At 37.2% G+C, this 22795-nt stretch overlaps 8 protein-coding genes across 8 annotated transcripts; 4 read left to right on the top strand and 4 right to left on the bottom strand.

The window, feature by feature from the left end:
• Positions 1–152: 152 nt before the first annotated feature.
• Positions 153–1160, top strand: BCR41DRAFT_391144 (protein-tyrosine phosphatase-like protein; the record flags this gene model as incomplete). The annotated part of the gene is made up of 4 exons (XM_022028331.1): positions 153–349; positions 592–730; positions 931–975; positions 1086–1160. 4 exons carry the CDS (start codon positions 153–155, stop codon positions 1158–1160), a joined length of 456 nt encoding a protein of 151 aa, XP_021886373.1.
• A 645-nt stretch (positions 1161–1805) lies between these two features.
• On the top strand, positions 1806–2487 carry BCR41DRAFT_316146 (Molybdopterin biosynthesis MoaE). Its single transcript, XM_022021232.1, has 2 exons — positions 1806–1986; positions 2140–2487. Exons 1-2 carry the CDS (start codon positions 1839–1841, stop codon positions 2475–2477), a joined length of 486 nt encoding a protein of 161 aa, XP_021886374.1. The 5' UTR covers positions 1806–1838; the 3' UTR covers positions 2478–2487.
• A 1093-nt stretch (positions 2488–3580) lies between these two features.
• Positions 3581–6421, top strand: BCR41DRAFT_2913 (CP2 transcription factor-domain-containing protein). Its single transcript, XM_022020353.1, has 4 exons — positions 3581–4346; positions 4676–4929; positions 5056–5591; positions 5743–6421. Exons 1-4 carry the CDS (start codon positions 3769–3771, stop codon positions 6322–6324), a joined length of 1950 nt encoding a protein of 649 aa, XP_021886375.1. The 5' UTR covers positions 3581–3768; the 3' UTR covers positions 6325–6421.
• An 829-nt stretch (positions 6422–7250) lies between these two features.
• On the bottom strand, positions 7251–7774 carry BCR41DRAFT_2955 (hypothetical protein). The gene has a single exon (XM_022020419.1). The coding sequence runs from the start codon at positions 7564–7566 to the stop codon at positions 7282–7284; it is 285 nt and encodes a 94-aa protein (XP_021886376.1). The 5' UTR covers positions 7567–7774; the 3' UTR covers positions 7251–7281.
• A 75-nt stretch (positions 7775–7849) lies between these two features.
• Positions 7850–9235, bottom strand: BCR41DRAFT_298240 (triose-phosphate transporter family-domain-containing protein; the record flags this gene model as incomplete). Its single annotated transcript, XM_022020486.1, has 3 exons — positions 7850–7968; positions 8104–8594; positions 8904–9235. 3 exons carry the CDS (start codon positions 9233–9235, stop codon positions 7850–7852), a joined length of 942 nt encoding a protein of 313 aa, XP_021886377.1.
• Positions 9236–13496: 4261 nt separating this feature from the next.
• BCR41DRAFT_330180 (hypothetical protein) lies at positions 13497–15452 on the top strand. Its single transcript, XM_022021741.1, has 4 exons — positions 13497–14115; positions 14289–14309; positions 14717–15078; positions 15202–15452. Exons 1-4 carry the CDS (start codon positions 13746–13748, stop codon positions 15229–15231), a joined length of 783 nt encoding a protein of 260 aa, XP_021886378.1. The 5' UTR covers positions 13497–13745; the 3' UTR covers positions 15232–15452.
• On the bottom strand, positions 15220–17660 carry BCR41DRAFT_3061 (FAD dependent oxidoreductase). The gene is made up of 8 exons (XM_022020818.1): positions 17243–17660; positions 16985–17104; positions 16717–16865; positions 16248–16572; positions 16060–16141; positions 15713–15912; positions 15561–15617; positions 15220–15452 (listed from the first exon to the last, which is right to left on the bottom strand). Exons 1-8 carry the CDS (start codon positions 17340–17342, stop codon positions 15346–15348), a joined length of 1140 nt encoding a protein of 379 aa, XP_021886379.1. The 5' UTR covers positions 17343–17660; the 3' UTR covers positions 15220–15345.
• Positions 17661–18596: 936 nt separating this feature from the next.
• Positions 18597–22789, bottom strand: BCR41DRAFT_343933 (anaphase-promoting complex subunit 5-domain-containing protein). The gene is made up of 15 exons (XM_022022388.1): positions 22480–22789; positions 22274–22369; positions 22034–22171; positions 21912–21935; positions 21568–21805; positions 21375–21468; positions 21087–21252; positions 20915–20982; positions 20661–20808; positions 20436–20562; positions 20243–20349; positions 19676–20152; positions 19409–19582; positions 19122–19284; positions 18597–19009 (listed from the first exon to the last, which is right to left on the bottom strand). The coding sequence occupies exons 1-15, from the start codon at positions 22762–22764 to the stop codon at positions 18738–18740; spliced, it is 2577 nt and encodes an 858-aa protein (XP_021886380.1). The 5' UTR covers positions 22765–22789; the 3' UTR covers positions 18597–18737.
• Between the last annotated feature and the right edge of the window lie 6 nt (positions 22790–22795).

Raw genomic sequence — 22795 nt, forward strand, 5'->3', positions numbered from 1 at the left:
TTAAGTAGCATTTATATATTTATGACACATTGAATGTGTGTATTCTCAGTTACCATTGCTTCTTCAACTCAATTCTTTCCTTCCCATTCCTTCTTTTTGTCTCTTTTTTTTTTTTTTTTTTTTTTTTTAATCTAGTGTAATAATTCATCACCATGCGTGTAAGCATCAGCCCCATTCATGTGGGAAACCTCAAGTTCTTGATCCTTGACTGTCCATCTGACGCTACTTTGCCTGCTTACCTTCCAATTCTGGAAGAGAACCACGTCACCGACTTGGTTCGCATCTGCGAAGGAAGTCCCTATGACCCCAAACCACTCAACGATATTGGCATCCGTGTCCATGATGACATGTAAATAATATAGCCTTTTTTTTTTTTTTTTTTTTTTTTTTTTCTTTTTCTGCTTTATTTGTATTTGTATTATTATTATTTTCTTTTACTATTCAAATGTCTGGACATCTTCCTCTACTTTGTCTTGATAAACCACATTTCAGGACATGAGCTGAATTACAAAGCATTTTCCGTCTAACTTTCTTTTTGAAACCCTAATTTTATTGATCTGTCAAAAAAAAAAAAAAAAAAAAAAAAAAAAGGAAGTTTGCAGATGGTACAGCACCCGGAAAAGATATCATAGCACGTTGGCTAGAGCTAAATGATGAGGTCTTTTTCAACTCTCCTGACAAAGACCGCTGCATTGCCGTACACTGTATCTCTGGGATCGGAAGGGCGCCGGTAAACTTTTTTGTTTCTTTTTTTCTTTTTCACTTGTTCACCTTATATTATTCAAAAAAAAAAAAAAAAAAAAAAAAAAAAAGAGACCAAACACACATATGGAAGAAAGGACATTGGACAACTGACAATGACATAAACATGATTATTATTATTTATTTATTTTTTCCCTCTTCTCCAACTTGCTGTTTCTGTTTGTTTAGGTCCTCGTTACGATCTCTCTTATTGAAGGAGGCATGGATCCATTGGTAAAATGCTGAAAAAAAAAAAAAAAAAAAGATTTTCTTGTCAATGATTTTGATTTTGGAGAAGCGGAGCAAAATAATTAATTAGGATTAAAAAATATTGCCTTTTTCAGGATGCCATCGCATATATTCGGAAAGCCAGAAGGGGTGCCCTCAACCGCATTCAGATTGCATTCATAGACGGGTAAAAAAAAAAAAAAAAAAAAAAAAATGCTAAACTTTGACTTTTGCAAGAAAGGACGTCTGTTTTTATTACTATTGATACTATTGCTATTGTTAATATTTATGCATTATGTACCCTAATTCAATTGTGACGATTATCCTACTTGTATATTTTTAACATCCATGTTATATTTAGGTATAAGAAAAGAAAGCATGGTTTCGGAACAAAAAAGAACACCAGCGCAGTATCAGGGTCTAATTCATCTGGATCAACAAGTCAGTCTGTAGCATCAGGGACTGGGACTGAGAAAAAGAAAAGTGGATTTATATCCAAGATGTTTGGAAAGAAATAAAATAATAATGCAAAAAAAAAAAAAAAAAAGAAAAAAAAAGAAAAAAAGAAAAATAGTTATAAATTATGGGTATACAAATATAAAACATAAAGCTGTGAGAACGTGTTGTGGTCTGTGGGGGAAGAGGGGAAATGGGCGAAAGCGGTGGAGGGAGATCATAGACCCAGTAAAATTTTTTTTATTTCGGAACTTTATTTCGCAGTCTCTTTGTCTTTTTTTATTTTTTTATTTGCATTCAACTTTTTTTTTCTTTTTTCACTTTTCATACTTTTCATTCATTTGTCTCATTGAGCTTTGCATCAAGCATCCTTTTTTTTTTTTTTTTTTTGTTTCTTAAATCGATTTGATCTCATGTCACATTCAACACAGACAACTCATAAGGACATTGTGAAAATCACGGCTGATACTATCAGCTTGGATGAAATTGCACAGTCTGTTCATGATCCAAAAGCAGGTGCTATCTCGACCTTCTCTGGCACTACACGCGACAACTTTGAAGGTGAAAAAAAAAAAAAAAAAAAAAAAAAAAAAAAAAAGCTAATTTTTTTTTTTCTCGTTTCTTTCTTTCTCTTTCTGTTTTTGAGTCAGAGATAACTCACAAGGAAATATATAAATATATATGTATATATATTGGGTTTTCACTTTTTTATAGATAGAGAAGTAAAAACTCTTTCATATGAAGCTTATATCCCCATGGCAGAGAAAGCAATGCAGTCATTGATCACAACGGCGCGTTCAAAGTGGGATGATTTGATCCATGTGGCGATTGTACACAAGATTGGAGATTGTCCTGTAGGCGAAACCAGTGTGGTGATTGCAGTCTCTTCAGGTCATCGGAAACAAGGCCTTGAGGCTGTCCATTGGTTGATCGATGAATTGAAAGTTCAAGTTCCAATCTGGAAGAAGGAAGTTTATGTCGGTCATGATGCTCAGACCGGTGCAGAGATTGACGGAGGTGCAGTCTGGAAAGCGAACGACACCATGATCTAATAGACATTAGAGAAAAAAAAAAAAAAAAAAAAAAAAACACGTGCTTTTTCAATGACTTTTTGCGGTGAAAACGCGTCTCTCAAAACGTGCTTTATAAGCTTTTCTATAATAGCTCCACCCTATTTTGTATTCAGTATCAATGTATATAAAGATTGATTATTCCAAGTACAAATGTACATTTCACCAAGGACGAGACAGTTTTAAAAGGTTTTGGGATAAAAAAAAAAGAAGAAAGAAGAAAGAGGAGAAAGACTTTATAGATGTAGAATCTTTGATTATTAATGTATTTGCACAGATTACAATGTATGAATACTGAAGTTGTCGTTTTCATCAAGGATTCAGATTGTTGGAAACAAGAGTTCGAAAAGCTTTTTTTTGTTAAACTTGTTTTGCCAAAAAGATTAAATGAGAGAAAGTGAAGGTTCGAGTTTTATGAGAAGGTTAAACCAATTACAAGTATACATTTATACTATCCAATTATTTTTTTGCGATTCAGATTTAATCTTGAGCGCAATGAGCCACTCTTCCATCACAAACAGGTTTTAGTATGTCATGATATTTATTCTATTCTTCCCCGGGTCCAAAGAAATTTGTCCAACATTAAGCAAGTTTCCTGTTTCCTGGATTGGTTTGTCTGCTTCTTCCAGGAACCAAACAAGCGATGAGCAGCAGGAAAAATAAAAAATAAAAAAAAAAACAACATCCCCATTCTTCTCTTTCTCCCTCTCCTTTCTCTCTTTCTCTCACCTTTCCTCACTCTTTCTCACTCTTTCTCTCTTTTTCTCGCCCTCTCTGTCTTTTCTCACACTCAACAAGACCTCGGCTCGTCCTTTCTTTTCTGCTCCCTACAGTACGCCCTTCCCCTCAAAAAAACAAAAAACAAACAAATAAACAACTTTTCTTTAATTGATTAATCCCTCACCCTTTTCTTTTTTTTATTTTATTTTATTTTTTTATTTATTTTGCTCACTCTCATTGCATTCATCCTGCATTCTCATTGCATCGCTTCTCAACAATCATTCATCTTTTTTTTTTAGCACTAAAAAAATATAAAGTAAAAGAGACAGGGAAAAAAAAAAAAAAAAAAAGCGTAGAGTTAATATACGAATACGAAATATTAGATATGGTTATTTTGTAACACCATTATCATCAATCATTTCTTTCTTTTCCTCCCTTTCTTATGAAAAGGGCTTGTTCTAGAAAAACAGAGTGAGAGCAAAATAAGAAAGAGGGAAGAAAGCAATAAAAAAAAAAAAAAAAAAAAAAAAAAAGAGTAGGGCATCCTGGAAAAATGTATTACTCTCAGCAGGAATACCATCACCAGAAGCAATCTCCACCATCTCAGGAGATGCACCAAGCTAACCAGTCTCAGCAGCAGCAGCAGCAACAGCAGCAGCAACAGCAGCAGCAACAACAACAACAACAACAGCAACTACAATATCACCAGCAACAGCAGTATCAACAACATCAGCAACATCAACAATATCAGCAATATCAACGTAATCATTATTCTCAGCAGGGATCGTCTTCATCTTCCAACGGTAATAGCAGCACTGATGGTGACAATCTTTATAGTCCCGGTCACGCTCATTATAATCAACAGCAACATCCACATCCACAGCAACAACATCAGCAGGGCTATTATCAAGACTATCGAGAACAGCAATCTTCAGGACAGGGTCAACAGGGACACGATCAGAGCCAATTGAGATACATTCATGATCAGCAACAACAGCAACAACTTCAATATCAACAACAACATCACCCGCCATCTACGCAACAGCAAGAGCATGAGGATGACAGATCAGCCTCTGCTTCAGAGTCGGCGATGGGCTCTTCTTCTACACCTTGGTCCGAGAATGGGTCAAGGTAAGAAAAATAAGATGCGTCTCCTTTCTCTCACATCCTTTCCCTCCTCCCCCCCCCTTTTTTTTTTTTTTTTTTTTTTTTTTTTTTTTTCTTTTCTTTTTCTTTTTTTTCTTTTTCTTTTTCTTTTTCTTTTTTTCTTTTTTTCTTTTTTTATTACATTTTACTGGTCAAAAAGAAAGTTTCTAGCACAAATGCATGCACAATTAGACTATAATTTGTTATTTACCCTTCTTTATTTACCTTCTTTATTATGATTCTTATGTATTAATGAATATTCCATTATGCTTACCTTCCTCCTTTCTTCATTACTCTCGCCTCGACCAATGTAGCATGAGATTCAAGGTCACATTGGAAGCTCAGACAGCAGCCATGCAACGCCAGGATGAAACTTCGGTCACATATCTTAATAAAGGACAGTTTTACACTATCGGATTGGAGGACACGGAGGAGTACGATGACGAAATCACCAGTGTGGTCAGGGTCGCGTTCCACGATGCATCTCATCGACATCTTGCAGCTCGGTATTGGAGCTTCTGGCTGAGTCAACAACCTAGCCCAAAAACAGCTAGAGCTTTGGACATTGGTAAACAAACAAGAACCAACAAACAATAATACCAACAAAAAAAAATACCCATGAAATATTACCTTTCAAGTAACATCTATTGTATACACTTTTTTTTTTTTTTTTTTTTTTTTTTTTTATTATCAGAAAAGGCTTCGTCAATAGGGGTTATTGAAGTGCATTCCAAGACCTTTGATCAGATATCTTTCAAATGGAACGGCAAAAAAGGAGCTAAACTGATGGTTCGATTCAACTGTTTATCGACGGATTTCTCACGTATCAAAGGAGTCAAAGGGATTCCATTGCGTGTACACATGGATACATCATTGGAGAAGAAGAAAAAGAAGACGAAGGTGAAGGCTAACAGCAGCAAGAATAACAAGAAAGGTTCATCGGTATTATTATTGTCATCTAGTTCCTCCTCTTCATCATCTTCACCATCTTTATCAGCATCATCTTCACCTTCATTGGCTTCACCATCATCAAGTAGACCAAACAACAGCACCAACAGCAAAAGCACCAACAGCAAAAGTACCAACAGCAAAAGCACCAATAACAATGTTAATGACGACGACAATGGTAACGACAATGACAACGGAAACGATGGTAACCATAATTGTACTGAGGATGATAGCAACTCCATTGAACGATCATTTCTTAAAGTGAAATTGTTCCGCGATAAGGTAAAGTTGAAATAAAAAGGATTTAGGCTTTTTATAAATATACATGAAAAGAAAAAAGAAAAAAGAAAAAAGAAAAAAAAAAAAAGCTAAGGAAAAGCGTTTGTCTTGCCTTTTTTTTTTTTTTCCCTCCTTTTTTGTATGCCTTTCTTAGGGCGCAGAACGTAAAAACAAAGATGATCACAAGCATTTGGAGAAATTGTGGGATAAGATGCGAGGCAAGAATCAAGACACGAATCCATTGACCAGCATGCTTGCACCTGTTCAGGCTGTCTCGATCTTTACAGAATGTTTAGATCATCTTGAAGACGAATCAGATGAAGACGAGACATTGGATCTGTCTGAAAATCTGGCGAACATTCCAGACTCAATAGAGGATAATGCTGATGGTGAAGGAGATGATAATGATGGTACTGGAGAAGGCAAAAGAAGCGTTGGTGGCAATAATCATGAGAGTATAGAATCTTCTTCAAGATATGGCTTACCAAACAATCAACAAGGCAATAACCATACTAATGCTAATGCTAATAATAATAGCAATAGTAGTTACAATAACACCAACAATAATACGTATGGGATCCCAACTTCAGCAGCTACGGCATTAACTCAGACTCAGACTCAGACTCAGACTCAGGCCCAAGCACAAGGACAAGCACAACAAGCTACTATAGGAATTGCTGGAGGAAGTGGGAGCAGCAAGAAACGGAAGCGTAATACGGATAACGGAGGTAAATAAGGAGAAAGACGGAGAACTGACAATATGAATTTTATTATCAAATCCCTGTTCTTCGGCCACTAATATGTATACATCTATACCCACACACACACATATATATTGTAGAAGCACAGAGACGAAGGCATGGACAAGGACAAGGACAAGGACAAGGACAAGGACAAGGACAGGGGCAAGAGTATGAGCAAGAAGACTTTTCAACATTTCAGGAAAATGATGATGGCGACGGTAGTCACTTGCTCCGCGCCAGTTACGTACAACACGTGCGCAAGAAGCGACCAGTGTTGTGCCTGTATATTAAAATTGGTGGTGAGCCTGTCTACCGGGCTGTGTACCTGGAAAAACAAACGGTTGCGGACTTGATCCAGAAGCTTTCGGAGAAGCTTGAGATCCAATCTTCGACTATCACATCTGTCTATAGAAAAACAGTCAAGAAGGAGCTGATGGTCCGTGTTGACGATGCCATGGTCGCTCAGATGACTGACGAACTTGATATGGCTGTTGAATACGAATTCAATCAGTTGGATGGAAGTGTCAACTTGACGCTCAAGTATTAAATAATGAACGAAAGGGAAAAAATAAAAATAATCGATATAGGGTAAGGGACTAAAAAAAAAAAAAAAAAAAAAAAAAAGCATGGCATTAGATGTTGTATAATTATGATACATTTTTATTATTTTTTATTTTTATTTTTTTGTGGATGGTTTTTTCTTTGATCTTTTTCCTTAGTATGGAATATGAAATAGGAGAGGGGTTCCGGGATCTTTTTTATCTTTCTTTTTTTCTTTTCATTTGGCATTAAATCAATCAACGATGTCGTAACAAAAGAAAATCTACGCTTTGCAAAAAAAAAAAAAAAAAAAAAAAAAAAAAGAAATAAATAAATAAATAAAAATAAAATAAAATAAAAATGAAAAACAAAGAAACAAGGTCATAAAAAATAAAGAAAAAGTGTCAAATTCACGGAAAAGGTCCAGCTTTTACGTGACAAGGATTTGTTATTCCTTGAAGTAAAGAAAGAAAGAAAAAAAAAAAAAAGGGACAAACAGGGCGCAAGGGAAATAAGGATGATGATGCCAATAAAAAAAGAAAAAGAAAACGAAAAGGAAAAAGAAACAGGAACAAAATGAGACAGCTAGTGAATAGAGGAGAATGCACGCAATATTTTTTTTTTTTTTTGTACTTTTTGTACTTTTTTTTCTTTTTTGTTTGTATGTATATGTGTCTGTGTGTAAGTGTTTCCATGCTGACGAAGCTCACTGATTAGATATCCTAATGTTCAAGAGTTCCTCGCTCTCCTTTTCTGACAGTATTGGTCCGCTGGGTGAGGTTTGCGGGAATGCTGGCGTTGGCGGTCTCATCCTCTGCGCCTTCTCACGAAGATCCACATAACTATTAAATAAAATAAAAAGTCAAGCCCATTGACAAAGAAAACGCAGTCAGTGACGGATCTTTAATAAGCAAAATACAAAAATAAATAAATAAATAAATATAGATAAATAAATAAAAAGCCGTGGCTGTGTTTGTCTTACCTATAACAAGCGCCTCCAATAAGAGTCATGATGATACCCAATCCGTTCAAGAATCCAATCTTGGTGTTAAACACCGTAACAGCAACCACGATCGACAACACTTGTTTGACATTGGCTGGAGAGAAAAGTAAACAGAAGATAAAAAGAAAGAAAAATCAGCGTCAATTTACCTTTGTAGAGTACAATAGGTAAGAAAAAAATTAAAAAAAAAAAAAAAAAAAAAAAAAAGTGGATTTGAATTGGCACTCACCAGCGACAGTCATGGTCAAGGCACTGGTCTTCTTGTTGGCGGTAAAGGAGACATAGTTGAGGAAGAAGGCAATGATACCATTGATCGAAAGGGCCAAGATCAAGCTATAGCTCATCTCTGTCTTGCAGAACGACACGACCTCATCCAGTTCGCCCTTCATCCACGAAAAGATGACTGTCTGCACAAATGCCAGAGGACTCATTCGGAGCAACAGATCAAGGGGATGAAGCTGAAGACGACCGACCTGGATACGGTTGGTGACAACGGTCTTTGTCGCAGCGAGGACTGTGCCGAGGACGGTGAGGAAAAAGCCCATGGCAGTGTAGGAGTAATCACCAACAGTTGCCATGTAGACTCCCAAGAGTAAAGGTACCAACGAGAGATAGGTCATGCCGCTGTATCTCTTTCCGAGGAATGCAACCGAGATGGCAATTGTGAAGACTGGTGTCATGGCACGAACAACCTGGTGGAAGGCGACAGAGACCTCATTTCTGGAAGGATAAGAAAAAAAGAAAAAAAGAAAAAAATTTTAGACTTACACACATGTTTCCATTAATTTTTTTAGACCGGTTTTCGCCTTCGATCCTTGTCCTCCGCTCCTGATCTTTCCCATAGCTATTGCCGGTGACTGATCCTGAACTTTCTTGTTTGTCATCTGCATATTTTCGACTTTTTTTTTTTTTTTTTTTTTTTTTTTTTTGCTTTTGCCTTTGCTTTTGCGTTTGCTTCTCTGTTGGATCCATCCTCAATAAATGATACAAACAAGAAAAAAAAAACCGAGAGAGAAAGAAAAGACTTACAGTGAAACGTTACTGATAGCAATGTTGAGAGTGTAGAGAAATGAAAACATCAACATGACCATATTTTCGTGTTCTCCAAGCTGTGCAGGTGTGAAGTAACCCATCCGAGCCATGATATAAGCACCCACGCCGGAGCAAAGAGTGTGGATCCCTGTCAGGGTCCAAGGGAAACCAAAGTGGAATGTACTGAGGATAGCCTTGTTATAGATGGTCAGGGTGAGGTTGAGAAGGAAATACATGGCCAGCCATGTGTAGGACGTATCAACCTTGCCCGGCCTAGTGGTTGCAGCAGCAGAGAGCTGCAAAGGATGGGGTCGTTCCTTCCCGAGCATCTGGCCCGCGGAAAGGGATGTACGCTTTGTGTGTGAAATGGTGGAAATCCTGCCTTTGTAGGCGAAAAAGAAAAAGAAAAAGAAAAAAAAAAAAAAAAAAAAAAAAAAGGAGAATGTGGGGAGATTAAAAGGAGAGGAGAGAAGAAATTCCTGATGAAAAGATAAAGGCAATGCTGTTCTGGGCACTGGGATGAAGACGAGGATTGTCTAAATGATGAATGAACAGACACTAAGAAGAAAAAGGGAGAGAGAGAGAGATGAAAAAAAAAAAAAAAAAAAAAAAAAAGTCAGTCAGTCAGTCAGTCAGTCAGTCCATCAGTCTGTGCGATGATCTCTTTCAGGAGAAATAGGGTGATGTCATCAAGCAATCCAAAATAGATGAACAATCACAATCAGAATCACCATTACAATTTCTTTTTGATGAGGATGAGGATGAAGTGTGTAAGGGAAGTGGTCGTGACAGAAAATGATAGGAATAACAACAATAATAGTAATAAAAAGTAAAAAATAAAAATAAAAAGTAAAAGTAAAAAAAAAAAAAAAGAGGAACGAAGAGAAAGAGAAAAAAGATCCAAATCATTCAGACACCTTTTTTCTTCCTCGTCAAAGATGGTGTTTCCATCTCCCCCAATCCGATTCTTTCTTTCTTTCTTTTCTTCCTTTCTTTCTTCGGTATTATTCTTCTATTGAATTGATATCGTACTCAAATTAAGGTCATTGTGCTCTGCTCTTGCTCTTGCTCTTTCTTTTTTAAAACTCTGCTCTTTTTTCTTTTCTTTTCCTCCTCTGTAATCAATCAATTCGTTTAATCTGGGATGTCTAGGACATGGGAATTACTGGGATGGAGGGGTATGAGGCTTTGGGCTATGTGGACATCTGCTGGATCGGACTGTTATCCTGCCACATACTTCATCTTTCCCTTGATGTCCTCTCATTTCCTTCATCAAAACGAACTGGAGAAAAGAATAAATATTATAAAATAAAAAATAAAAAATAAAAATAAAAAAAAAGAGTGCCTGGACTTTGACGGACATTATCGCTGCTTTGTTGATATTTGTTGTTGTCGTCCATCCTCATTGAACGTTCTTTATCTTCTTCCCTTCAATCTTTGTGTAATAAATTGATCCACGATTTCTATATGACCTTGCTCAAGAAAGAACTCCCAAACGCTGTTCAATGGAGGAAAAAAGAATATAAAGAGCAACTCGATCTGATTCTGATAACTTACATTGACTCTTTTTCGTTCTTTGTAACGCCTTTTTATTTTTCCTTTCCTTTCCTTTCCTTTCCTTTCCTTTGAGATGAAGACTGAGATGGTGCCTGTACCAAATGAAACAATGAATTCCTTTCCGTGTGTTTTTCTATAGGGATATGTTGTTTGTATAAATGCGTTGATAAATCAGGTCCCTCAGCTAGTAATGTCTCTCTTTGTTCTTGAAGTCGTGGTAAATTAAAAGTGATCGGAGTGAGTAAAAGAGAGGATTACAATGTTATGAAAGGGTATGGATGTAGTTTAATGAAACGAAAGAAAAGAAAATAAGAAGAAGAAGAAGAAGAAAAAAAGAAAAAAAAAAAAAAAAAAAAAAAGAGCTTTCATTCAACCTTCACCGCTAAAAATAATGTTGTCATGCCCATCGATCTCTTCTTTTTTTTCTAGCCCTTTTCAAATCCTGTACAGATCATAGTAGATCGGAGGAAAAAAATAAAACAAACAAAGTATTATAAATCTGCATTGAATAATTATTCAAATAGAAGGGACTAGCCCAGAGGAAACACACGTTGGTGCTTTAAGCGAGAAAACAATGGCAAAAAACCATAAGATAGAGAAAATGACGGAAAGCTCAGTAACACGACTCGAGTTCATTGGCACTGACATTTCGCATTAACAAACAGGAACTTTATCTTTGTGTCTTGGAATTATAAAAACGTTTAGTTGTGCACCCGTCCATTGTTGCACCTTAGTGATGTGATGATGATTCAGATAAAAAATAAAAATAAAAACTCCTTCTAGGATTATTCAATCCGTGTTATTATCTCCCAGCAAGGTCTTTTTTTTTTTTTTTTTTTTTTTTTTTTATTGCTTCTATTATTCTCAATGAATCTTCCTTTGATTCGCCGCACTTCACTTCTTTCAGTGACATCGTTTTTTATGGTTACATATTGCATCATTGCCCTGCAGCACCACACAAGGGGGAATTGACCAGCTTTTTTTGCAACGTTAATGTTGCGGAGCCATGACATGATTCGCGATCTCCCCTATCTGGTCTGGCCTGGAAGGGTCTGAATGTTTATGATATAAATATATAACACATAGTCTGTTCTGCTGAACATGCATCTTAACAACTCAATCAGCCAGGCCAGCATTGTCATCTTTTTTCATTCAAATCACATCATTCTTTCCCTTGTTGTTGAGCTTATCCTCACAAAGAATTACGCATGTTAAACATAAAATATCTTTTTACATATGAATGCAAAGGCCATGTCTAACAATGTCAATGCCAGGAACAACGGAACCCTGACAGGATGCTTGAATGATTGAATAATAAAATTTATGAGTTAAGCCTAAACTCATCAAATGCCACTAATGGAAAACAGGGCCAGACTAAAAAAGTTTTATGGCAGACTGTAATACTATGTACTAGTGAAAAAAAAAAAAAAAAAAAAAAAAAGCCTCTCCTTTTCTCTGTTCTTGAGAATTGCTCCTTTCTACACATTCATTCATAATCCATTATCATTATATACCAAGCGAATAGATCGTCTTGGTCGTTACATCTCATTTTTTGCTCAAAGTGTGACAAAGTTGATCATTTTGCAGCAGATCGCTCAACAGCATCAGAGCAATAAAGACCTTTCATATAATCTTTAAATTTTTTTTTTTTTTTTTTTTCAAACGCCTCATGCTTGAAAAAAAAAAAAAAAAAAAAAAAAAAAAGAAGCTTGATGCTTTCTATCAAGAAACCTTGCTCTCTTTCTTTCTCAATAATTAAATCATTATATAAACATCAAAACTACCTCCAACATTTATATACTGCAGAGGGCTCCTTCTTGTTCTTCTATTTCACACATCTTTCGGCTCAGTTTGACAGCCTTTTTTTTTTTTTTTTTTTTTTTTATGAGTGTACAGTCGACTGTAGATCCACGTTAGACAAATTAATCAACACTAGCACAATCAACAAAACAGGACAGGATGGGAAATGTGTTTTAAACCATGGATCCAGTTGGACAATTGAATGTTGTACAACACAGCGGCTGTGACGAAAAGGATTGCATGGATATATTGATAATAATGTAATTGTAAAGATATATAAATGTAAATACATATTCAATTTATTGATTAATTACAGTGAATATCAGTACAGATAAAAAGAAGATATTCTACTATCTAATATTATTATGTATAATATTATATGTATATTAAATACACCATCAAGTTGAACAATCAAATGAAACCCTTCTCCTGTCCTGGGTACCTCTGATAAAGAAATGTCCTGAATACAGTCTAGTCTCGTGTGAAACGAGGACTTTTTTTTTTTTTTTTTTTTTTTTTTTTTTTCTTGTGTCGAACTAAACATGTTTTTGCAATTGCTAAAAAAAAAAAAAAAAAAAAAAAAAAAAAAAAAAAAAGATTCAAAGATTGATCCGGTTGATTGGATCAGACTCCTAAACTCCAACAATTTGGGACCGTTACAAAAAAAAAAAAAAAAAAAAATGCAGAAATGCCAAAAATGCAAAAATGCAAAAAAAAATCTATTTTTAGAGATAACCGTTGCGTGGCTGAGATAAGTTTGTTTTTTTGGTGGCGATCGATTAAACTTGTTTCAGAGTTTTTAAACATTGTCACGAGGCCATCGATATTAAAAAGCAGTAATTTGGAGATCCTTGTCCTTGGTATGGGGTGGGCTTTAGTCCTTTTAGTCTTGGCAATCATTAACCCCAAGTGCTTGAACATTGTAGCACCTTTTATAAATAAGTATATTTAAATGTTTTTATTTTCATGCACCTAATGCGTTTTTTTATAAAAGGTCGGCCTAGAATGCTATTGTGAAAGTGAAAGGAAGCATCCATTTTTATTTGCATTTGGCCCCATGGCTAAACCATGCATCATGAAAAAAAAAAAAAAATAAAAAAGATAAAAAGGGGTTTGTGCATGCAAGTTAATTGAACATGTGGCACGGATAATTCTTCACAGGTCAATGCATCGACTCTTTTTACTGACTCACTCTTTTCAAAGTTTTTTTTTTTTTTTTTTTTTTCTTTCTTTTTAACCTTTTTGTCCTCTTCTCTTCTCTTCTCTTCTCTTCTTTCCTCTTCTTTCCTCTTCTTTCCTCTCTTTTCTCTTCTCTTATTTTCTTCTTGTCCAACCCCACATTCTCCTGAAATAAAATTTTCTCTCCCAATCCCTATTAACTGATCCGCAGTCAGTCACTCAAGCCATTCAAGCAGTCAGTCAAGCAAGTCTCCCCCCAGCACCCGAGTATATCCCATAATCCGTCCTCTTTCAATCCCAGAGATGCAGCACCAACATTCACCATATAACCATCATCAACATCAACATCAACATCATCAACATCATCAACATCATTATCAGTCGCCTACACAACACTCGCAATCTTCACAATCTTCACAATCGCAATACGGATATCAACAGACACCTCGTCAACATTATAATCATCAAGATCTCTATAAACAGGGCTCTACCCGTGAGCAACAATATCAGCAACAACAATATCAACAATACCAACATGCAGTACAACAACAGCAACATCCTCCTCAAAACCCTGCAGTAATCCAGAGTTCATTAAAGGCTTGGTTTGATGCGGTTGATACGGATCGTTCTGGAAATCTGTCATGTGAAGAGTTGCAACGTGCGCTTATGAATGGTAAAAAAAAAAAAAACATTCTTCCGCTTCCCCAAAAAAAGAAAAAAAAACTTTTTTTTTTTTTTTTTTTTTTTAATTCCTTCGTTTGTTATGCTTACTCACAGCTAAACCTTTTCTTTTTTTTTTTTTTTTTCTGAAAAAAAAAAAAAAAAAAAAAAAAAAAAAAAAAATAGGTGACTGGACACCCTTCAATGGTAATGACAAATGATGATGATGATAATGGGAATAACTGTTGTTCAACATGGCAAAGACATGTCAAAAAAAAAAAAAAAAAAAAAAAAAAAAAATAGGAGAACAGGGAGGCGTAGTCGAAAATTTGTGTCGTACAAGTCGACAATCGAACCATCATGATGTGCTCATGAGTACAAAGACACAGAAAAAACTTTTTGCGCGCAGATATTTGTGCTTATATTTGATTACAAGGACATGGTTGTGACAAGAGAAGAAAAAAAAAAAAAAAAAAAATAGGAAGAAAGAGAGAAAAAGAAAGAGAAACCCATTGTGCTTACTAATATCATCTCCTCTTTTTTTTTTTTTTTTTTTTTTTTTTCGTTCTTGTTTTTTATTTTTTTATTTTTTATTTTTAATTTTTTATTAATAGTGGAGACTGTGCGTTTGATGATGAACATGTTTGACAGGGATAACGACGGCACAATCTCATTTAATGAATTCATCGGATTATGGAACTACATTGAGAAATGGAAGGCTTGTTTCCAGACCTATGATCTTGATGGATCCGGGACCATCGACACACATGAACTCCACAAGGCCCTCCGTGGCTTTGGTTACAACCTCAGCGAAGCTATCGTCCAGTTGATCGTCACCAAATACGATGTCCGGGGCCAAGGTGATATCAGCTTTGATAACTTTGTCCAATCTTGTGTCACCGTCCAGACCTTGACCGATGCCTTCAGGAGGATCGATGTCGCAGGCACAGGCGTCGTCACCATGACTTATGAACAGGTAATTAACTATTAGCATGCTTGTATATATATAATATATATACAATGTCTCTTTCTTTTACTAGTTTGAAGAATTTGAAGCTAATTTTTTCACATCTATTCTTTTTTTCACTCGTTATTAAAGTTCCTGGGCTTAGTCATTAACAACCGCTAAGAATACCCCCCCATTTCCTCTATAAATCATATTTTTATATTGATTTAATTATTTTAATTAAATGTATATTTTGACTTTTTTTCTCAAATGGTCGCCAATAACGATAGCATAGCGTTAAAGCCTTGCAATCTCATATTGCTGCTTCTGAAGAACCTCTTCTTGTTCTGCCTTTTCAATGGCTTTAATAAGATCATAAGCTGTGCCCCAACTTGATTGGAATCCTACAAGCAAACAAACAAACAAACAAAAAAAAAGCAATCAGATTAGAAAATCATTTAAACAATGCTTGAAGGAATAATAAAAAAAAAAAAAAAAAAAAAGAAACCTACCAGCACCTCCATGGCCATAGTTGTGGCCGATCAGTACATATTGGCCAGCTCCTGTGCCTAAAATTATAATAAAAACAAAAATAAAACGGCTTAGCTAATGCTTCGCCATAACTACGCCACTTTTCTGTAAAAAAAAAAAAATATATACTTACGACTGTGTTCAACCTCGACGCGAACACCACCTGTCCTTGATGGTCGGAAGCCAACTGCCTGATCCACAATGTCAAATTTGGTAAGAATATCAGGGCTGGCTGCATAAGCTTCGGAGGTTCCGGGCATTAGAATCTTGGGATACCGACGGATAATTGTTTTGAGAATATGTGTTGTCTTTGTCGGACTCACTGCCTCATTGCTTTGTTCAAATATATGCATAAACAATAATAATAAAGTCAGATCAGTCTTTAAAAAAAAAAAAAAAAAAAAAAAAAAAAAGAAAGAAAGAAAGAAAGAAAGAAAGAAAAAAGTACTGTTTCTTTCTTATAATCTCTTTTGGTCATACTTTTGATGCGCCTCGCGAGAGCCTCCCAAGACAACTTCGCCATTCGATCGAGGAATGACATACATAATCTCTCCAGTTTTAGCTATCCGATAATAATAATAATAATAATAATAAAGTCAACAAGTAAATAAATGATCCACATAATTTGCTATAGGAAAAAAAAAAAAAAAAAAAAAAAAAAAACTTACAGATCCAAGTGACGGTTTCATGAATCCAAGATGCTCTCACTACTGCCGTCTGTCCTCTTGTTTGGAAACATTGTAGATCCTGTGCTCCTCCCAAGTATCTAGCCCTGACTCCCGTACAATTGATAATGATCTTGACGGGCTTAGCTTTCGTTCCTACCCAATGTGCTGCCTCCATCATATGTGAAAGTGTCCGTTGCTGGACATGTCCGCCCGCTTTCTTGAACTGTTGCAATAAAAAGTGTAAATAGATCGAAGGCGTGATCACTGCTGTCTTGTATGTATAAGCGATAGGGAAATCTGGATTCGTGGACGGGATTTGTTTGAACTAGAGGAGAGGAGGAAAAAAAAAAAAAAAAAAAAAAAAAGAAATAAAGTCAATAGCAATTACACATACATACAAAAGGGGAAATAAGTGTGGTCTATTCAATCCTTTCAATAACATGTGCGGGTAATGTATAGATCTACTCACTCCGTCAACCACCCTGGACCACCATGGGTATTGTCTTCCGTGCCCTGACGGATTAAAATCATAATAATCGATCGCATCCTGCATTTTAATGCCCGAGTCTGAATACTTGGCTAATTCCTTAAATGCCTTGTATGAAATAGTATCATGTTCTACCCAGAGAAAAAAAAAAAAAAAAAAAAAAAAAGGTCATTTCAGATCAAGTCCTATTAATGTCTAACTACTACTTATTCGTAAAAAAAAAAAAAAAAAAAAAAAAGTGAGCTGTTACCTTGGGCTCGTGCATCATCCTCATCACATACAGGTCGCCAATGTGCTCCAGCTTTCGCTGATGAATAGTCGGGATGCGCTTTCCCTCTCTTGGGGAATTCGGACGCAATGATTGTTACATCTAAAGCAATATCACAACACCATAAGATAGATCAATGGTTCCACAATGCGTTTTTTATTATTATTTGTCAGAAGGATTTTCGATTCACTCGATACAAAAAGTGAAATAGCAAAAAAAAAAAAAAAAAAAAAAAGTTACCATAATGGTTGCATTGCAATAATAATGCGGTTGTCAATCCAACAACACCAGCACCAATGACGGCGACTAATGGTCTTTGTTTCTTATTATGTGCAGGCATCGATCGTGTTTTGAATCAAGTAAGGGTAATTCAGGAATGAAGCGAACCGAAAGAAGGCAAAGAAGTGTTTTGTGTCTTCAAGACCATCTTTCATCACGGTGCATGCTGCGTGGGCGTATCCGCTGTGGCACGTGCTTCTTTCATGAGTATGCCGTTCGATCCATCTCTTCTTATTACAGTTATTTGTATTGTGTTCTCAGGTTGGGCTATAGAGACGTCCTGAGCATTCAAGCTCGGATCTCCCGGGTCTGAATCCATGTCCATATCCATATCGTCACTTCCATCATCGTCTTCATCCACCTCCTCTTCTTTACTTCTACATGGCCCGTTACTTCTCTTTTCTCTCGACTTATCCCTATCCAGGCTCTCTTCTTCACCATCCAGTGGAGGCAAGTTAATCTTTTGAGCTGATTTTCCTAGCAATGCTAGGACAGCCGGTTTTCAGAGTCCACTAGGTGTCCTCTTTAATCCACTTCCATGGCTTGGCCCTGCTTGTTTCAGTCCTCTCGAGCTATTAGGGGCTTGTCTCAAACCAACCCTATCCAGTAGATTGTCTGTAGATTCATTGGTGTTCAGTGACCTCGTGATGATTCTAGTACAATGAGGACCCTAATTACGCCATAGGAACAGACATTGGTCATAGTCGGACGCGCTTACCTTGCTGAATTAATGGGTTAATAGAAAGAGGCAGCATCCTCACCCTGTAAAACAAGAAGTGATTAAAAAGCATTGATAAAAGTGTATCCAAATAAACAAGCAATAGGTCGTCAAAAGTAGCGAGGCTTACGGTGGCACACACTCTCTTTATCTTGCTACTGTTGACTGTTGTTGTACTTCTGTTAATGTCGCCCGATGGGGACGCTGTCAGTTGATGACGAGTAACACTCAGTGAGGGGAACACCTGGTCGAGGCTATAGGTGAGGACTTTGCGTCTCGTGGCTATCCGCCAGATCGTGTGAACATTCTCGTACATCAAGATGTCTCTGTCTCTAGTAATAGGTAGGGCTACTGGTGAGTCGTAGCCTTTTTTTCTTCATCTTACTCCGAGGAGTTAGCGCTCCCCATTATCGGAAAGCTTTTTGTCAGTACTGTAAGAGGTAGTAGTTGGTATACGGAAGTAGATCGAGGAATGACGAGCAATAGTATCAGATGGTGGATGGGAGCAGTGAGAACAAGATGTGGGTCCACACATCTACACCCAGATGTATTAAACCGGTTTTTTGTATTGATGAACATAGAACATTTATTGGTGAACATAACTCTTATATCAATCAATATAACTCTTGTATTGATCAACATAAATCTTGTATTGATGAACAAACATCTTCTAGAAAAAATCAAATATATATATGTATCCTTACTATGCAAGATTGGGTGTTCAAGCGCCTCTTTGTTTTAGACCAAAAAATTACTGTCTATCCTCGTGGTACCTGACGTCTCATTTCTGTTCCTGACACCTAGTATACCGTCAAACGCGTCACGGGAAAAGTAGTACGAATACCAGCTAGGCTCGTGTTTACTTTTTGCTGACGATAACTGAAGGTTATACACTTTAAATTGCCGCAATGTCTTTCCAATCTCATCTGTTTGATCCAGCTGGCGATATGCCCGGACCTGGAAGTAGAGAACCTGCACAACTTCCTTGAGCGACTCAATCTTTTGGAAATCTACATAATATAATGAGAAAAGGTCCTTTTAGCATCAAGGAACTTGCCTCTTCCGAATACGAAGCTCTCAAGACTTGGCTAAGAACCACGGAGGCTTCTCATCGTGACAAACCTCGTAATGCATGGTTCAAGTAATTTATAGTGCTTTCTAGCTCCCGCTGACGTGTTTTCTTCGAGGCCTTCGATGGCTGAATTTTGTTGGCAGCTGCAAGAAGACATTTTGCTTTTTGAAAGTATGCCATCGCCTGAACAAACAGGTCACCTTGGCTCAATGCCTAAAATTAGTAAATAAAGATAGAGTCAAAAAGAAAGATACTTTAGCAACATGTATATCATTGGTGCACTAATAGTATATATGCCAGCGAATACACTGAAGGCATGTGCCTTGGATTTGATTACCATGCTCATAAGACCGTCTATCAGGTCGCTAGCCTGCTGTACAGACTCTAGGTAAAGCAATGCTTCGGATAGGCGGAGCTTAACTAACAATAGTAGTGGCCGCTCCAGACAACGTTCACTCAAGGTCATGGCTGTCAATAAAAGAGGCATTGCAGACATTGTGCTGTCTGATTCCTATAAAAGATGTGTTTGGTAAAGTTTTCAGTAAAACGCATGCACAAAAACACCATAAGATCATGCTAGTAAAAGATAGAGGCCCGAACATACCATGTAGATCTCTGCAAGCGCCAATAGATACATAACAGTAAACTTGCGTGTCCCTGGCCATTGATTCTGTTGTATAATGGCCAATCCTTCTGATAGTTGCAGCACTCCTGAAAGGCGCTGTCCTGCAAGCACACTCAGCAGTGCCTTCTGTAATAAGATCTCAAGCTGAATTTCTCGACTGGTATCATCAAGCTGATTTTCACGAGAAGATGCCCCGCTCCTCCCACTACCGCCTTCACCTTTTGAATTATTGACATCCAACGAAGACGTTAGTGTTGATGCGCTGACAAGAGTAGTCCCCAATTGCTGTGTCAATAACTCTGCATCTCGTAGCCGATTAGCCGACATGGCGCGTCTGTGAAGTATTTGCACAAGCGTCTGTACCCAAGGTGTGGCCTTCAAAGTCGAGATAGGAAACTTGTCCTTCGCGTGCTCTATTACGCAAAGAGCTTCCTTAAATTGGCCATTAAGTGCAAGCTGATATGAGAGGTATAGAGGCCCATTAGCTTTCAAAAAATCAGGTATTAATCATCATGACAAACATCTTTCTGCATTAAGAGTATTTACATCGCTCGCTGTCTTTGAGTATCCTGCTGCCGCATCACTCATGTCAACTTCCGAAGGGTGGTACCGTAATTGAAGCTGGGAATACAAGGAAGACAAGGCCGGATACCCTAAGAATTTACGAATGATTTATCAGTCGGCACCTGCTACAGAGGCACAGAGCATTTCCTCAACCACTTTATAGGTTACTTAGTACCATAGGCGCCCCACATCCTAGATTGAAACAGTTGAATAGCGCCGATAATGCCTTCCAGTGAGTGTCGCAAACTGATAGATGATGTTTTCGTTAATGCCTCGAGCGACTCGACGATAGATTCGCCTTGCTGAAACCATCCAGGAATCGGTAATCAGAACTTAGCAACGATGAACTACTATGCATCATTATTATAAAAAAAAATATGCTTTGTGTAGAAGCACTTACCATCTGTTTAGCAATTGTCAATTCATTCAGAGCATGCAAGTAGTGGAGTGCGCGTCCATCTGTTGGTTCGTCAAGGTTAACTAAGAGTTGCGCCTCACTCGATTCCAGACTACTGCCAGGCATTATCCTTGTAAGTCGATACAACCAGCTACCAACAGATAAAAGCAATAAATAGGTGAATGGGATATGCTGGTGATTCCATTGTCCTTTCTTTGATCCATGGGCAGTTTTTTTTTTTTTTTTTTTTTTTTTACTTTAGTGCATAGCTCAAGCATTCTTGGTCCATGTGGTCGCGGGCAACCTCTATAGTCTCTCGGAGTGCCTACAGTAGAAACCAGTTCAAAAACATTTGTAAATATCTGAAAAAATTTCTTGGCAAATAACATAAACTGATATTAAAATGTCAAAAGAGTGTCATATGTGTACCACTAGGGCTTGCTCGTAATGCGAGAAGCGGACATGAAGCATAGCAAGGTTCAAAAGAGCATACTGATAGAGCACACGATCTTCTGTTGCCATGCAGTAGTCAAAGAACCGATGCAAACTCTGAATTGCCACTTCAAAATCGCCAGTTTGCTGTGCATGTAGACAACTATAGACATTAACCAGAGGGCGTTTTTTTTTTTTGTCCGCATCGAGAATCTCATTAGTAAAATGCCAAAATGTTCACTCTTATAAAATTTTTAGCTTCAAATTCAGTGCTTGAAACCATACGTAAGATAGTGTGTCTTTGCTAATGTTGGCATCCGTGATTGAATACAGTGAACATGAGTAAGCAAGTCCGCGGGTATATCACTTTGACCCATATCTAAATATATAAATGAATGTGTAATGTAATAAGTTTAAAGAATCCGCTTATCCATGTGAACAGCATCGACCCTGTGAATCGCTTTCATAGGAAGCATACCTGATAGCTGTTGGATGTGAAAGTCCAGGTATTTCTCCATGTCAAATGCTGATAAGACAGTGGAATCTTCAGACCCAGCTAAAGACTGGGGCCTCGACTGAGAGCTCTTGTCGTCCAGGTTAAGGATTGAAATATAATTCTCAAATGCACAGTAAAGTTTACCCGTACTCTCAAATGACAACTTCCTGAACTCGACTCGTGCCTTTCTAACATAAAGACCCAATATACTCTCGGGATCCTATGGTGTATATACATATATAAGACTTGGTACATCAGCCTTCAGCTTTTCAGGTGACTGTCCTTCAAGTCGCTTGATGCTTTCTCCATTTTTGGCTGCAACTTACCAACCCAATCATAACATTGTCATCCTAAACAGACATATTTCCAAGCTCGATTAGTCTGCATACTTCTGCATGGGTTCGCCATGATGCCCCTCTTCTTTTGGCCTACAACAAAAGAATGTTACCATGATATCTCCACGCTGTATAATTAAATCCTGAAGTCCAATTTTGCGTAGTGTAGTATGATTGGGATCCATAGAATCTGGCTCCAATTTCGACATGAAAAAATCATGTAGGTGACTTGGGCTTTTAATTCTTTTAAGCTAACATAAATAAAGCATGAAAGGATGTGATGATTTAGGAAGAGTCTAGGTATGTATGCTATACAAAAAAAGATGTCCATGTAAAAGGGATCTGTGGCTTACTGTAACACGTAGATGGTACCATATATCAGGGCTAGTTTCTGATGCCAATTGGGCCCCAAACTTGTTAATGTCGCTGTGTAGGTACTCGGAAGAATCCTTAAAAAACGGAAAGGAAACGTTAGGCAAAGTAAGTTTTGGATATTAACGAAGACAAGTCGAATGAAAAAACAAATGAATAGTAATAAAAAAAACTCCACCGTACACACCTGGATACACTTTAGGAGAAACAGTAATAATTCCTGTACGGATGCTAGGGAGCACTTTTGACAGTAGTACTCAATAAGAATGAGGATCGATACTTTGTGTGGTGTCAGATACGGAACTACATGCACAGGTCCCAAAAATGCACGACCTTCTGTTATTTCTTTGCCACTTAGAGCTTCATCCTCAAGACTAGGGGTGGCCTGTTCTGAAAGCCCAACTCCTTGTGTCCGTGGAGGTCGCAAGGATATGTCAGTGGCCGTTCGGGCGAATGGACGTCGGTTATTCATGTTGAGTCATGGAACATGAAAGAGGAATTGT

The sequence above is a fragment of the Lobosporangium transversale genome, assembly GCF_002105155.1.
Source record: "Lobosporangium transversale strain NRRL 3116 chromosome Unknown BCR41scaffold_1, whole genome shotgun sequence".
In the NCBI taxonomy this organism is placed as follows: domain Eukaryota; kingdom Fungi; phylum Mortierellomycota; class Mortierellomycetes; order Mortierellales; family Mortierellaceae; genus Lobosporangium; species Lobosporangium transversale.

Excerpts from the sequence above, each read along its gene's own strand:
- BCR41DRAFT_3061 (XM_022020818.1), bottom strand. The coding sequence starts at position 17,342 with ATGCCTGCACATAATAAGAAACAAAGACCATTAGTCGCCGTCATTGGT. Across the intron at positions 16,866-16,984 it reads GGATGATGCACGAGCCCAAG|AACATGATACTATTTCATAC; the intron begins GTAACAGCTCAC and ends TTCTCTGGGTAG. Across the intron at positions 15,913-16,059 it reads TCTCGCGAGGCGCATCAAAA|CAATGAGGCAGTGAGTCCGA; the intron begins GTATGACCAAAA and ends ATTTGAACAAAG.
- BCR41DRAFT_330180 (XM_022021741.1), top strand. The coding sequence starts at position 13,746 with ATGCAGCACCAACATTCACCATATAACCATCATCAACATCAACATCAA. Across the intron at positions 14,116-14,288 it reads GCAACGTGCGCTTATGAATG|GTGACTGGACACCCTTCAAT; the intron begins GTAAAAAAAAAA and ends AAAAAAAAATAG. Across the intron at positions 15,079-15,201 it reads TCACCATGACTTATGAACAG|TTCCTGGGCTTAGTCATTAA; the intron begins GTAATTAACTAT and ends TCGTTATTAAAG.
- BCR41DRAFT_343933 (XM_022022388.1), bottom strand. The coding sequence starts at position 22,764 with ATGAATAACCGACGTCCATTCGCCCGAACGGCCACTGACATATCCTTG. Across the intron at positions 21,253-21,374 it reads GCAAAGACACACTATCTTAC|TTGTCTACATGCACAGCAAA; the intron begins GTATGGTTTCAA and ends TAATGTCTATAG. Across the intron at positions 20,809-20,914 it reads TGCTTGAGCTATGCACTAAA|CTGGTTGTATCGACTTACAA; the intron begins GTAAAAAAAAAA and ends ATCTGTTGGTAG.
- BCR41DRAFT_2913 (XM_022020353.1), top strand. The coding sequence starts at position 3,769 with ATGTATTACTCTCAGCAGGAATACCATCACCAGAAGCAATCTCCACCA. Across the intron at positions 4,930-5,055 it reads AGCTAGAGCTTTGGACATTG|AAAAGGCTTCGTCAATAGGG; the intron begins GTAAACAAACAA and ends TTTTATTATCAG. Across the intron at positions 5,592-5,742 it reads TGAAATTGTTCCGCGATAAG|GGCGCAGAACGTAAAAACAA; the intron begins GTAAAGTTGAAA and ends TGCCTTTCTTAG.
- BCR41DRAFT_316146 (XM_022021232.1), top strand. The coding sequence starts at position 1,839 with ATGTCACATTCAACACAGACAACTCATAAGGACATTGTGAAAATCACG. Across the intron at positions 1,987-2,139 it reads TACACGCGACAACTTTGAAG|ATAGAGAAGTAAAAACTCTT; the intron begins GTGAAAAAAAAA and ends ACTTTTTTATAG.
- BCR41DRAFT_2955 (XM_022020419.1), bottom strand. The coding sequence starts at position 7,566 with ATGGAAACACTTACACACAGACACATATACATACAAACAAAAAAGAAA.